The following is a 15,827-nucleotide window of genomic DNA, read 5'->3' as shown; positions in this document are numbered from 1 at the left end:
TTGCCTTTTTTCCATCTCTCTCCCCTTCCCTCTCTCTCTCTCTCTCCATCCACCTCTCTCTCACTCTCCCTCTCTCTTTTTTCTCTGCTCTCCTTTCTCAAAAAAGCCATGACGGCGATCCCGCGATCCATCTTCGCCTCCGCGCCATCTTTGTATTATTTCTAATTAATTTTATTTTTTTCTTGTGGATGTCAAAGGCGTTGGATGAGGACATTTTTTGCCCCAGCGGAGTCTCCTCTCTAACCCCGGCTCTCCCCGATGTGATCCGCGTTGAACGCCGCAGCCGCCAGCCACCATGTCTCGCCGCAAGCAAGGCAAACCCCAGCACTTAAGCAAACGGGATTTTTCGCGTAAGTACAGATGAAAAAAAAGTAATTTCTTGCTATCTTTCAATTCATTCAGCATAAGGGGGAAAAGCAGCCAAACAGAAGCTTGTGGACACCGCACGCACCGCTCGGACCCGCGGTCAAACCGGACTTAACAGTGTGGCCAGAAAGTGCGACACCATCGTGCGTAAAAGCCACTCGGAGATTCCTGAAAGAGAAAAAAAGTTTTTTTTGTGTCGGTATACACCGGTTACTGCTTTTCTGTTACACGGCGAGAATGTGCATTCATAGGCTGTTAAAAGCACTCGCTGTGGCTCCGGTGCCCCCACGGTCGCTCCGGTCAGTGGAAACGCGCAGTGTTGCCGGTAGTAGAGCGCGTCCTCTCCGCGGAGCTTTGTGGAGAATAACTCCCCGGAATATCGCTGTCTGGTCACTGTGCGGGCAGGTTTCATCCGCTCTCTCGTTCTATTTTTGGATTATTTCTGAAAAAAACTGAAGTGGATTTTTTTGGATCAAGGGGGGAAAATCTCGTGTCCGACTGCTTACAACTGTTTCCCTGTCCCAGAAGCTCCGCAACAGAGATAACACAAATCAATTTATTTCACACACATTTTAAAATCTTAATGCATTTTATACAAAGGTGATTTATAACTGTGTAGTTTAGATGACAAAGTTTTCTTCCTGAACCAGTCAACAGAGCCTGTGCAGCTCAGAGTTTGAGACAAGAAGCACAGCAACAGGACAACAGCATATCTTGTCTTTCTTTAATTGCTTTTTCACATAAAGCAAAATTTGGACAACAACAACAAAAATCCAACTTAAGATTCCAATTCTTCATGTACAGTTAAGGTAAGACTAATGTCATCGCTGGTGTGATGCAGCTGCACTGTTTATGGAAAAGCTACTCAATTCCAATGTTTAGTTGAGTCGGCAGCATCCTCTTTTACGCACGACGTTTAGGTACGACCAGTTATATTTTTTAGAGTTAACTGAATGCATTTAGACGCAAACCTTCGATATGTGAAGAGAGAGCAGATGTGCGTGTTTAGAAACTGCGGGGCGATTTGGAAAAGTGGCGATAATCAATGCACCATGTGCTCTACTGTGCGCTACCTCGCAGCCTTTCAGCGGCTCTCGAAGTGGCAACAAACCTAAAACAGGAAGGTATTTGAGCACGTCTAGGCATCAGTGCTTAGTTATGTTTCGGTATGTTGACTAGTTATTGCCTGTGTTTGGCTTGGAGTGTGTGTGTGTGTGTGTGTGTGTGTGTCAAGCAAGCGCAGTCACTATGGCCATGTGCCGTCGCTAGGAGGCAGAGCGCGATCAGAAAATCCAGCACTGAACCTGATCAGCTTCACCGCAACCCCTATCCACACTGGCTACTTCTTGGCGATCTCTTTAGAATAAAGTGAAAGTGCACGAGACACAGGGAAGGAGGGAGTGGGGGAACAGGACACCCCCATCTCCAGTTCTACAATTCTCTTCATTACCTTAAACCTACTTTCTCTCCGCTTTCATCACATTTTTACATCCCCGCAGGTTGCAATGAGCATATGCAGCTACACTGCAACATGCCTGCAGACCTCGCCTTTTACACCCTTCCAACCTTGCATCGCACACACCACAGTACACACACGCACACACATTTCATTTTGCATACATTTTCACATTTATTACCAGTGATGCTCAGATTTCGGCCCGTCACACTTAAGCGAACATCCATCCTAGATTATTGCTTCTTTTTAGAAATTATAATTCAATTTTTTGCATTTTTGTAATCCATTCTGTATTTATATTTGGTAATTAAGATATAGGACAGTGCTGCATTGCTCGCTATTGATTAGCATGAACAAGATAAACTGAAGTAGATTTTTTTTTAAATGCTGCAGCTCTACATTTCTTCCCCCAGATTAAATAACAGTGAGTAATTTTGTTATTTTTTCAACACTTCCAATCGTCACCAGAGTGTCACCAGTCCAAATGTGTTCTGGTCATGCCTGTTTTATAGAATCATAGAACTTTTAACGTAGGGTTTCTCACTAAGAGTACATTTTATCCGTCATTTTTAGTGATATTCTTTTTTCCTTTAGAAATATGATAGTAATGCCATGCATGTTTTGATCTGTGAAACTGGTATACACACACACACTGCTCCTCTAATTCATCTAGCTGCACTGCCTTAAAATAGATACAAATTAAGGGTTTTTACAGGTTTCTAGATTTTAAATTGAATTCTGAGCATGAAGCCCTGCTTTGTATTTTTTACATTCCTTAGTTAGTTATTATCCTCCCTCCTCAGGCTCCATAAAATCAAGCAAAATGTTTTTTCAAACCTCTATATCGACTCAAGTTAAACTTTTCAGTTTTCATTTGATTGCTTGTTGTTGTGAATTTAAAGTCCCTTATTGTATAACTTGTGTAGCACTGTGTTTGACCTGAAGTTAAATCAAAGGGGAGAAGGATAGAGAGGAGGAAGAGGAGGAGTAGGAGGGTGTGGGGTTTTGATGAGGAAGCAGTGGTAGTGATGTTCGCACAAACCAGGAATTTATCATGTTATTTTCATGTCCCAGTTTGTGCACAGATGTCAGCACGATTGCAGCATTCACATGTTGTTTCCTTGAGGGGATATAGTCACCATTCAGACCATATTTCTCTCCCTCTCTCTCTTTCACACACACACACACACACGCGCGCGCGTACTGTACATTTCCACACACCCTCTCTTACACATGCATGAACTGTTTCCCATTTATCAGACAAAATCTGTACCAATCACCCAGACAGTCAAAATTAAAATCCATTCTTTGAGTCTCAGTGGTTTTAAGTTCATTAAAATGTGAAATTGGCAGCAGAGTAAAGAAGGTCAACATGTATTAGGCATCAGACTCTTCACCTTGGACTGAAGATTTTCTTTTAAAGAGCAACAGTGAATTTGGTTTGGACTAATTCAGCGGGCCGCTCTGTTCACAGTACTCTCCCTGTACTGCAGGGCAGTCTGACTTTGATAAAGGCTTCTTAAAAAGTAGTCAGGAGTTAATTCGGCTTCAGAGTGGTGAGGAATTGGGTTGATCAGCTCATCTTGGGGTGATTTTCCAACTGTACAGTATGAGCAGCTGGTGTCTAAGAGCTACAGTATATGTTGGGTACATGTAACAGAGAGTGAGGGAAGAGTTTGCCTTCTTCCTGATACACACACACACACTGCCCGCCTTCTCTGCCTTTTCTCCAGCACATACTGCATGCTGGACATGTTTGTGACAGTCTTTCCTTCTGCTGATTACAGGATCAAACCCTGCACAAACAAGGTTAGGCCAGTCAAACTCTTCCACATATTTAGCTTTTGGTGAATGCTGCATTTAGCCATCATTTTCTAAGCTTCCCCTGTCATTGCCTAGGAAATTGTCATTTTTGAGCAACCTGATTTGAGATTTGCAGCTATTCGGGATATTATTTCCCACCATTTATTCTTATGATGTGTGATTCACATCAGCTTGCATTGTAATTATTTTTCCTGCATTACATGTATTTATATCATTACAAGGCACATTTTCTCTCTCCTTTCTTGTGTGTACCACATGGAAGGCTTTTATTTAGCTTTGTCTCTTTAACTCTGATCCTCTATGTGAAAGAATGAGAAAGGTTTGTGGCCTGTCCCTTGTAATCAATTCCCACAAATAGCTGGTATCAATTGGTTTAAATTACAGGAGAGAAAAGGAGAAATATAAACAAGTGGTTGTTGTTTTTCGGCGTCAGCTTCTAATTTCCTATTTTTTGTTCATTCTTCCTCTTCCTCGCTGCATGTGCCCTCATGGCTTGCCAGCAGCTGAGCCCCTCTCCACGGCCGTTGTCTCATCAGAGGTGCTGTCGGAGCGCTGCTTGGAGCATTCAGAGGACAGCGGCAACCTCAACGGGCACCATCTAGGTTCGACCGTGGGCCGACTGGCCCGGCTGGCCCGCTTGGGTCACGATGCTCACCCCTCTCTGGAGCAGGACCTGCTGACATGCGGTCAGTGCCAGGCCACCTTTCCCCTGGCGGACATCCTGCTCTTCATTGAGCACAAGAGGAAGAGATGTCATGGGCCACCATGCCTGGCGGTGGGAAGAGGGCTGGACAAGCCCCCTTCGCCTTCTCCTGGCCTGGCTCTCACCCCGTCCCCCAGCCTGGCTTCCCTGCGTAGTCGGAGGCCTGTGGAAGTGGGTGTCCAGGCCACACTGGCAGATGAGGATGATGACCGACTCACGTCACCCAGGGGGATTTGCCCCAAACAGGAGCCCCTCCCAGGTAATCGTATTGCTTTAACATGAGCCAACACAGATCATCTCTGGCAGCATTTGTCAGCACTTGCTGCAGTGCTTTGAACTGGAAACAAAGAAGCAGTAGCTTTACTGAGGCAAGACTGTCTTTCTAAAGGAGACCAGTGTATCTGCTTATGTGGTGTAAAGTGAGATTATAATCTGTCATAACACTGAAAATAAATCATAAGTAATTCACTCTCCTCCTGAAACATTTTCTGAAACATCACTTGTCATGTCATAAATGTTCTCCTACAGCTTGGGAGCAGGTTTCAGGGTCTGGATTCTGCTTTTCTTATCACTACATATCAGTTGGGTTGTGTGCGTTGCCCTGGATGGCATGTGTGTGTTTTCTGAAGTGCCAGGTCTTGTTTTCATATCATTAATACATAATGTGTGTGTGTTGTGGTATGAGAAGCCGGTGTAGTCAGCAGACTAGGCTACACGTTGCCTATAATTTTGACACTAAACCTTGTGGGGGGTGTAGTAATCTGAGGTTTTTGGCATGACACACATGCCATTCCTGGTTATGGCAAGAAATCTGATTGGCTGAGACTTGTTTAGGGGCAGGTTTTGTCAGACAAACGACAACACAGAGATATCACGGGTGGGGGGGGAACTCATGAGAATACGCCTCTGTTCCCTTTTACAGCGGACACAAAAACACACACCCTGGTTTGATTTAGGATGGTTTTGTCTCTGTCTGTGTGTGTGTATATTCTTCTGTTGTTAGCAACTTGTGCAGAAGCGGGTCTCTGCCTGTGTGTGTGTGAGAAAGTGTATGTGTAATGGGTCTCATCAACCCAAGTCAGACCAATTGTCCTTCTACTGATGCACTGAAGTCAAATGTGCAGAAGATGTGTGTGCCACTGAAGGTGTGTGTTTTCCCATTTTGCCCATTCTGACCATTTCCCACAGGCAAAGATATGTGGGTGACCTTGACTCTGTGGTACCACACAGCTGTGTGGTACCACAGAGTATGGTCAGTGTGTTAGTGCACGTTTGAGACCATTGTGTGCCTACAGATGGGGCATCACTGGATGTCAGGGAGATTGTGTGTTTGTGTGTAACGTTGAGTCTGGGGAGGAACTGCAGCCTCCTTCTGGGATTGGGTGTGTGGAATGTGTGTTCTTGCACAACGTGTGTGTGTTCATGTGTGTGCCTCTCTCTCATGTGGCCCTAACAGATGTGTCCTGCTCTCAGTGTGGTTTCCCCCTTTCCACTGTCGCATCTTCCCTGACTAAATGCAAGCCAGCTCTCTGTTTATTTCATTCTTTTTCCCTCTGAGTTTGCCTCCACAGTTTACCCCCCAGTTTTCTCTCTCCTTCTCCTTCCTTCCATGTCCTTCCCCAGTGCAAGAACCAAATGAGTGGAGAGAGGGAAAAGCCAGTTTCAGTTTTGTTCAAAGAGGGAAAGTCATTTATTTAAAGCATCTTAACACCACTAATTATTTGTTGCAGAGCCGTTTTTTTCTTCCTTGTGCATTTTATTTAGCAGTAGTTTTCACTGGCAGGCTGCCTGTACTAAATTAGCTGTTACAGAGAGAGAGAGGAGAGAAAACGGGGTGAAGATGAATATACTATTCATCAGTTTGCTTGTTGACTGTGGCTCAGGAATCCTAAATGTTACAGTTTGTTACTATTTTGTCATTCCTGTTTGCTTGTGTGTGAGTAAATAAGCAGAATAAGAAGCTGAGGACAATGTTGATCCTTTCTTGTAACTGATTTAGAGTTACAGGAACATGAGGAAAATTGTTATCAATTAAAGATTTATTTGACCTTTGACCTTTGTCTTTAGGGAACTAGTGACAAATCTCTCCACTATATTTCAGGTGGAAGGAGCTAATGTAACATGAAAGGGAGTGTGCGTCTTTTTTAGTCAAACCTGCTTGTCTTTTGCAGTGACTATATGTTATAACACACACCCACTCCCCCTCTCCACACACACACAAACACACACACTCACTCACACAGACGCTCACCAGCTAAACTGGGTTATTAGACCGATTTACATCATAATACAGGCGTCTGGTTACTTCAATAGCGCTGTGTGTGGGAACGTCTTGGTAGGAACAGCTGTACACTCAGACAGGAGAAGAAAACAGGACAGCAGCGTTATATATCTTGTCTGATGCTGACGTCAAGCTGAACAGCAGACAGACCGAGCATAATTAACTGTTTGCCGTTTGGAAATTTGGACTGAAAAGAAAAAAAAATGCAGCATTAAAGCTGTCCATCTGCACATTTTATGTACATCTGTCCTGTTTCATTGATGTTTCTTTGGACCTTCCTTCAGCTACTGGACACACACTGAACACCACCTCATTTTGCTGAATTTATAGAACACATTGATTCTGATATATGATAATTAAAACCAATATTTTGCTGCCCCAACCCCGGCTCTCTTCCTAACTGACCCCAAACTGTCACAGCGAAGTAAATATGCGAGAGACAGAAAAAAATCTCTGCTGGAATTTCAGCTGCAATTCTTGCTGTCTAAAAGCATTCCTAATGTCAAAAAAAGAAGGTAAGGGAAGAATGTGTGTGTGTTTCTGATTTGTAAATGCTGGCCTGGCATTTCGCTGTGTTTCATAGGCCTTCTTTACAGTATATAAGGCTTCTTCTCAACCAGTAAATCATCATAACCTTCAATCTAACAAAAATGCATTTTATATACAGTATTCAGCACAGGCATCGGTTTACACCACTGGGTTTAGGTTTCTTCCAGTACGTGTATGTGGATGTTAGATTTTTTGTCCAATCAGATTTCAGCCTCTATGTGTTGCCATGTCAATCTAATCTGCCCAGGGCCTTCAGAATCAGAAGTGCTGGCCCATGTAACTTAAACTATATTAGCAATGGGACTGTTTCTTTAACCAATCAAATTTTAAATACGCCTCACAGGGCCAGCTAGCTGGCCTACAATGACGTCAGCATTTTTTCGTCCTCTGATTGGTTGGTCAGAGCAAAACTGTTACAGTCAAGTTCGACTAGCAAAACACGTCTGTAGTGATCTGTACACAATACATTTGAGTTAGAATTTTTTATGCTCACAATGGCTGACGAGGGAGAAGAAACTGACTTGGTCTCGGACATACTTAAAAATCAATTTTCAAGGAGGACTTTTCTAGAAAAGCTAGACATCATGACAAGAGGTCGGCCAACCCCGAAACTAGCTAGCTAGCTTGTCTCAGCTCGGCTGTACAGATTGGCATGTCTGACCGTGGCTATCCCTATATCCACTGCAACTGTCGAGCGGACATTCTCTGCCCTCAAGAGAATAAAAACATATGCCAGGAATACGACTGGACAGAGTCGACTCACAGCCTTGGCCTCCATGGCTGTAGAAAAGGACTTACTGATGGAACTGAAAGCAGAGATCACCACTGTGACAGTCATTGAAGTGTTCCTGCGCAAAGAACAGAGAAAGGATTTTGTCTATAAATAAATAGCAACTCCAGTGAGTGTGATGTATTTTATTAAATTTTTAATGTTTTTGTCATATTATTAGATAAATATTGATTCTGAACTGCTCCAGATGATGTATGTGGCACTGTTGCGGTTGTAGTGTAGAGATTTGGAGTTGTCTTAACTGGGTTTCTTGCTTTAGTAAAAATGGTATTCACCCTCAACACACAAAATGCCTCTCTCTCTCTCTCTCTCTGTAATGCCACGCGTTTTTGTATAGTATTGATGGTTTCTATAATTGCAACGTGATAGTGGTGAATTAAGTCGGGTAAGTCTCCACTGAAGGCCCAGGTACCAAATGCACGGCCCGCCACTGGGTTTTAGTGTCCATTTTGCTCTATCTGTGGTGATTTTAATCAGTAAAATATGATCCAAAGGACATTATTTTCAAATTATCTTTTTGTTATTTTGGAGCACTTATCTAATTCTAAGAATATTTTATTCTGACGTCTTTAAGAAATACAGGGACTATATTTCATCTTGTGGTGCAGGAAATCTTTTCCTTTATTCCTGCATATATAGCCTGTTTTTCTGCATGAAGCTGCCCATATGTTGTGATGGCCATATGGCTGCCTGTTGTAAAATGTGTATCTGCATCTATGGTCCAAGTGCCACTGCGCTACCATGAGGCTCAGAGGAACACAAAGCATCTAACTTGTGCTGGAAAGCTGCTATTTGCATATCAAACATCTCCGACTGAGGAGAGCCAAGACATTACCTGTATATATGTGTGTGTGTGTATGTGTGAGCGAGAGAGCTAGAGAGAGAAAGCAGTGTACAGGCAAAATGCCGATCAGTGATACAAAAAGGCCTCACACACACACACACACGGTTAGTGCTCTCTCTTGCCCATTTATTCTATTAATCCCTGACTAAAATGAAAATTCTGATTATAATCCCTGAGGTGCCCCTCATTCAGAAACAGCATCACTAATGTCTCAAAGAGAGGGGTTTATGTGTGTGAGTATGAATTAATGTGTGTGGATGGCCATTTCTACCTTTTTTTTCTTCTAAACTGAAGAACTGATTGAAAAAAAACATTTTTCTTGGCTTGAAAATTGAAATTTAGACTAAATACTTTGTGGATGATTGTGAGAGTAAATACAATTTCCACTGTCCAGTTTGCCAACTGATTTTTTATAATTAGCATAAACAATTGAATCCTGTCCTCTATGGACAGAATCAGTGATAATGTGTTTTTTAATTAACTGGATCTGATATGTAACCATTGCAAGAAATGATTCATCTTACTGACCACTGATTTTAATGAGTAATATTTAATGAGTAATATTGGCTGATAAACCCTATTCGCCTATCAGTCTTAGCTCATTAGCAACTATGAGAAATATTATCAACTATGAGAAATCTATAAATTTCTTGACACAAATCTATCAGTCATGCTGAGTTGTTTCACTCAGAAATATATGGTTTTCATCCTGGCCCGCTGAAGAGCCGTGCTGGCTGAAAGCCTTGAAACATGAGAAGTGTTAATCTATGATCTAGTGATTAGCAATTAGCTTATCATCACTGGCTAATGCTACCCACCTCAATACACATTAGTGCATTTTTACCACCCATTCATTGTCTGGCTCAGTGTCAACTGTTCTCTCTATTCTCTTCTGTTTTAGTTTCTCTTGTTGTTCATGCATTTCTCTCTCTCTCTCTCTCTCTCTCTCTCTCCCCCTCTCCCTCTCTATCTCTGCAACATTAGCAGTCAATGCAAATCCGGGGACAGCCAGTTGATACTGAATCAATTACAGTATGTTTGGTGTATGTGTGTCTCATGCTGTAGCATACCCTGTTGAGACCACAAAGGGATTTCACATGCTGGCTGCCATTACTAATCTATTGTTGCTCCCTCTTTTTCTTTCTTATTCAACATGATTTTTTTAAACTGGACTCAAGTACAGCAATTGAACAGCCAGTGTTTCTCTCCCAGTGCATTGAGAATCTTCCTGGGTCGGTATTTTGAATGAGCTTACAGTATGTAAACATGATCCCATGTGCAGAAAACATCAGTAGCAGGATAACACACAGCAAGGTAGTGGAAGAACTGGAGAATGTCATAATTTGCCATCAAGACCACCAGGCTGTATTGTGTTTTATAGTCAGAGCACACTAAGAAAACTGTTGATTATTGTGAATATTGTGTTTCTGTAAATGTGTGGGTGTGTGTTTGCATAGTGGGGTCTGCATTCCAGACAGACCAAAAACAAAGCAAACAAAGATGAGATTCACTGCTGAAAATTTGGACATAATAATTAACCAAGGATCACAAAGAAATGTTTAGTGTTGCTCATCGGGAGCAGGTCATGTAAATTTAAACTTTTCTTTATCCTGTGCTGGGAAAAGCCAGACAGGTGAGCCTGTCGATTAATCCTTCCTCCTGTTTGGTAAAGCCTGACATCACACACACACACAATTTCAAATTCTATAGCTCCACTTTGTAAGGCAGGCTTTCTGTCATAAATCTGTGGTGTCCATGCTCACGTTGTGTACCCTGATGACAGTGCAGTGTCATCAGGGTTCCCTTTTTCAGACTTGACAATACTCCTCTATAGCCACAGATGGCATCATATAGCTCCTTTCTCAGGCAGGAAGTACTAACAGAGACATGTTAACAAAACTTTTTGTATAGAAGTTGCTGAAGGGCTTTTGAGTAAGATAGTGGAGTCCAGCAGGGGTCAGGATTAATACTCTGAATGTGATCTTTGAGCTCCCTGTGGAGCTCAAAGATGATGTGTGTGATGAGAGAAAAAGGCAAAATAGAGAAAGAGTTTCCCTGTGGTGATCAATAGACACTCACATCATTATATCAGTGTTTGTTAACTTGTCTGGGGGTGACAGTGGTGCGGTGGGTAGAGCAGCCGTCTCCCAACCGGAAGGTTGAAGGTTTGACTCTTGGTGCCTGCAATCCACATGTCGAAGTGTCCTTGAGCAAGACACTGAACCCCAAAGTTACCCATGATGGCGGCATATATGCAGTGGCCCGGGGCCCTAGGCTCCAGACAAAATTTTGTTGTACATGTCACAATGACGATAAAATAAAGCTTCTTTTAACAGGACCACAACAGCGAGTTGATTTGGTCACCACATCTTGTTACAGTGCAGCATTGGTGATTTTATTGCAGCCATTTATTTTAAATGGATTAAAATCACAAAATAGATACCTTTACAGCAGCATCTCATGAATCCTTATAGAAGAAGCTGCCTGGTTACACATTTTACCTATGTGGTGGGTTTGAAATAAATGGTGAAAATGGTTTCAAAAGGATTGATATCATAAAGGGGAAACTCGAACGATGTATCTGGTGAGTCTTCCTGGGACTGCACAGGAAGGGATGTGGGTTGAGGTTGAAATAAATAGAAGAAGAGCAGGGCATGAACAGCTACCATCACCAGAGGAACAGACAACAACAATGGGGGGGGGGGGGCCAAAAGGACATTGTTTCTTTGCTCATGCACTGTGACTGACAACTGATCCCTGGGAAGGGCGGCACAGACACGCCACAGCAAAGGCGACCAAAAGATGGAGGCAGATCTGTAAAAAACAAACCATCTCCCAGATAACTGTGGTCAGCAAACCATTCAGAAAAAATGACAAGAGCAGAGAACAATAAGACATTAAAAAGACCAGCATTGTTTCCCAGTCTGCAGTATTCACAGTGGGGACAGCGGGCCGGTGATGTGTGTGACATCAGACAGACTACTGTCCACACTCTGTGATGGAGGACTGTTTATTGATCTGGCTCTTTGTGTTTGTGCGACGTTTACTCTTTCATGGTGAGAGGGAAAGCTGCTGTTTTTGGCTCGCTCTGTCTGTGCATGTGTGTGTGTGTTTATTCCTGGGCACTCATAGACCCACACAGATACACACACTCTGTTCAGGGGGTACACATGTAACTCAGCTCTCTTATTATGTTGAAGGCAGTTGAAGTCCTGTTCATAAAACTGTTTATACACTACAAAGCTTATTTATATAGGCCACTGGATTACAGACAGGATCTACACACACACACACATACACAGACGGACAAACACAGACGTGCATATATTCAGATCTCACTGGCTAGATATATGTTCGCTCATCAGTCCCTCTCTTTTAATGTACCTGTCATTACATACAGTAGACAGCACGCCTACATGTGTCTTTACAATGAGTGACCATAAAAGAGCCTGTGTGTGTGTGTGTGTGTGAGAGAGAGAGAGAGAGCCCGCAGCGTAGATGCAGGACAGCCCCTGGTAAAGTGTGCCAGGGCTGAGCTGGCAGTGTGTGTGTGGCCAGTGTGTGTAGAAGTGTCTGGCTCCTTGCTCTGGATCCATGTTCTCCATTTGGCTGAGTTACTACTACAACTGTAGCAGAGCATCACACACACTCACACACTGCCATTCTGTGACTGTGTGTGTTGATAAGTACAGCACATGTAGCATGTGCACAGCTCTGTATGAGGGTGTCTAATCTTTTCTTTTGCCATTGTGAGTGTTTTTTTTTTTCACTTCCACCACATTTTCCACTATATATCCTTCTTTCTGACAAATTAAAAATATGTTTAGTGCCAGATAAAGTGGAATTCATCTCCAAAGCAGGATAACATATGTAATCCCTGTGATCTCAGGCAGTTATTTTTTAACATGTGCAGCTCATTGCAAATGTGCAAAACACGACAATGGCAGCACCTGATGGTGTTTAACAATTTGTTCTTTAAAGGAAGCTCTTATCCACCTTCAGTGAGAGATTACTAGGAAATACAAGGAGCCAAAAACAAGCTCAATTATTTATAGTCATGGAGTTTTTGTTTTTTTAGTACATATTATAGTGAGTCACTGTTAAGGAGGAAACCACGCATCTCCTTTTATTATGTACCTACACCAGCATGGAGACAGACAGGTAATAGGCCAGCACATGATAATCACTTATTTACATATTTTTTTAAACAAATATTCACATCTCCAAGTTGTCATATGAGAATATTTAATGGTTTGGGCTTTTGGTTGGAAAAAACAAACAGTCTGAAAATGCCCTTTTAATAAACAGCACAATTAGTTTCATCTCTTTCTCCATTTTATCTCCTAAATGCTGCCCTAAATGGTACAAAGCCTACAATTAGGATTTTTCAGTTTTGTTGAAGAAATTTGAAATTTTGATGAGCTAAAATGAAAGATATGTGGTTTTTAGAGGACAGTTACAGAGTGTGTTTTTGTGGGTCTATGGGTGTAATAGTTGAGGCCTGGTGTATGAAGTGGGGTTTGGCCAGTATATGATTTTCTAATGCTGTGTCTTCTGTGCTGGCTGACTGCAGCAGTTGCTTTAACAGTGTGTGTTAACGCTTTGGAGGAAGCATTTCTTGTAATATTTGAAGACACATGCACATATTTTAAAATGGTTTTCAGCATAAAAAGAGTGTCAGATAAAAAGAACAAACTGTCCTATGATGTCACAGACATTGGCTCTTATTATGTTAAACTCCAAAAATATAATTACGCTTGTTCAGTCCTCAGATGCAGAGAAATACACCACAATTAAAAAATCCGACACATAGACATGTAGAAATATCTGTGCCATTGCCACCAGGATGTTTCCTGATAATTTGTGAAGGCTGATTTGAATTTTTAGCGCTACTTTAATCTTCAAAGCTCAAATAGCTTTATGAATATGTATGCAGTGGGCAGACTTTAGTTCATTACCTAGTTGTAAACTCTAATGACCATTAGGTCCTCACAGTAATTGCCAATTGTTTTGCATTTTTGATTGGCCTATTACCATGTGCATTCACTGTGCACATCAGCTACGCTTGTCAGAGCCAGTATGTCAAGGGGTGTTTGTGTGTGTGTGTTTTCATGCCTGTGTGCGCGCGAGAGAGAGCTGGGTGTGTTTTTTAGGCTAATATAAATGAAAGTTGCATTTTTTTAAATTGTGTGAAGATTGAGAGCTGAATGAGAGATTGGACATATTTAATTTATATGATGTCTCATCTGTTCCCTCATTACTCTGCTTATCACACACACAAACGCACACACATGCAAAATATACCCAATTCAAACCATCTGGCTCACTCCCATACATGTCATCTTGACATGGTAAAGTAATTTCTCACTGCCCATCTCTCTCGCTCTCTCTCTCTCTCTTGCTCTGTCAGCTTCTTCAACAAACTATTGTCAGATACCTCTTTTCTCTTTCCTCATCCCTCCATGTAAGGCTGCCATTTTGGAGACAGTAATTTATCTTCCTAAGTGAGTTTCTCTGTAAACATGGACGGAAACTCCTAAAAACCGAAGGAAATTCAATTCCATTGTTCTGTCCTAAGCAGAAAAATATGGCTCTTTATGTGTGTTCTGGGCAGTTGTGTATACACACTAGAAAACAACACCTGTGCATAAGCACTCACATGCACACACCTTATCATTCCTTTCTACTCAAAAATAGGCCTCTTCTGATAGTGTTTTATTAGAGGATGACAAAAGCAAAAAGTCAATACAATAAATCAATTTTCATCCAATAATGAGGCTGAGCAATTCAAAAAATGAGAACACAGACGAAAAAGCAGCAACAAAAAGAAGAACAAATGACAAACAGGTACTGGTCTTTAGGTTTTCTTCTTCAGTTCCCTTTTTTGTTTTTTTTCCTCATCTTTTCACCCACCTTTTCTACCCCGCAAACACACACACACACACACACACACTCACACACACGTGTTCATACACACTACTCTTTTTCCTCGGGTCTTCCCATTTTGTGTATAAGCACTGTGAGGGAGATATGTGAATCTACATAGTGATGAAAAGGAATTCTTAATTGCCCAGAAATGAGCAATGTTACAAATGACCATGTAATGGATGCAGCCAAGTGGAAGGAGTGTGTGTGTGTGTGTGTGTGTGTGTGTTTTGAGGGGTTGTTTCTGGTGAGACTCACAAGGCCCGTTTCCTGAAGTCTCTTTTAGCCCCCTCTACAAATACACACACTATATACTCAGCTGGGAAACTGTATCCAGAGCACAACTAAATTATTGAGTGTATGAACTTTTTAGGCAGTAAGATGAACTGATGGGCCACATCTATGAGATCCTCCTCTTCTTCACATGCGTGTGTATGTGGGTGTGTACATGCCATCTCCTTCTGCCCAATGCTTGGTCTTTGGCCAAGGGCATGCATAATTGATCCAGTGCCTGCTATCATTTTCTTGATGTAATTTCCCCAGTAAGATATGATGAAATCTAATAGATAATTTATCCTCGCAAAATGGCAAACGAACCACTAAAATGTAGTTTCTAGGCATTTTGTCAGTCTGTGTGTGTAGTACTTGTAATAGTAGTAGTTGTTGTACACTAATATACATAGATAGTACATCTGTGTGTGGTTGATTTAAGATCGTAACTGATATTGTTGCCAAGGGGGTAAAAAAAACCCTCAAAATGCAGAAAAATGTTTGCATTTTTGGTGAGTTTTTAAAAATGACAACAATCTTTATAATGTGGATGTACAATGTATAACCTATCCTTGCTAGTGCACAGACTATATAAAAAAAAACATTAAAAAAGGTCTATGCTTTCCAGGAAAAATGATTCATCGATCTGAGATCTAAAGGTCACAGTTTAATTCTTTCTGTATCAATGGGATCCCTATCCATAGTTTTTTAACATCATAAAATACTTAGAGTCTTGAGAACTTGGCAAATTTTCCCAATCTGTAGAGGAACTATACAATTATTTAACTCAAGCTAAAATGACAAAATTGCCCTGAAAAT

At 41.7% G+C, this 15,827-nt stretch overlaps 1 protein-coding gene across 2 annotated transcripts in view; it reads left to right on the top strand.

Moving 5' to 3' along the window:
- Positions 1-28: 28 nt before the first annotated feature.
- Positions 29-15,827, top strand: part of bcl11aa (BCL11 transcription factor A a) — a 56,017-nt gene continuing 40,218 nt past the window's right edge. Inside the window, exons 1-2 of one of the 2 annotated variants that reach the window (XM_020617028.1) lie at positions 29-350; positions 4,150-4,608. In XM_020617028.1, the coding sequence (XP_020472684.1) occupies positions 296-350; positions 4,150-4,608 (514 nt within the window). In that variant the 5' untranslated portion in view covers positions 29-295. Of the gene's footprint in view, positions 351-4,146; positions 4,609-15,827 lie in introns of both variants that reach the window. The other variant, XM_020617027.1, reaches the window with a different exon arrangement.

This window comes from Monopterus albus, unplaced genomic scaffold (genome assembly GCF_001952655.1).
Source record: "Monopterus albus unplaced genomic scaffold, M_albus_1.0 scaffold183.1, whole genome shotgun sequence".
Classification (NCBI taxonomy): Eukaryota; Metazoa; Chordata; class Actinopteri; order Synbranchiformes; family Synbranchidae; genus Monopterus; species Monopterus albus.
This window is presented reverse-complemented; position numbering and strand designations above follow the sequence as displayed.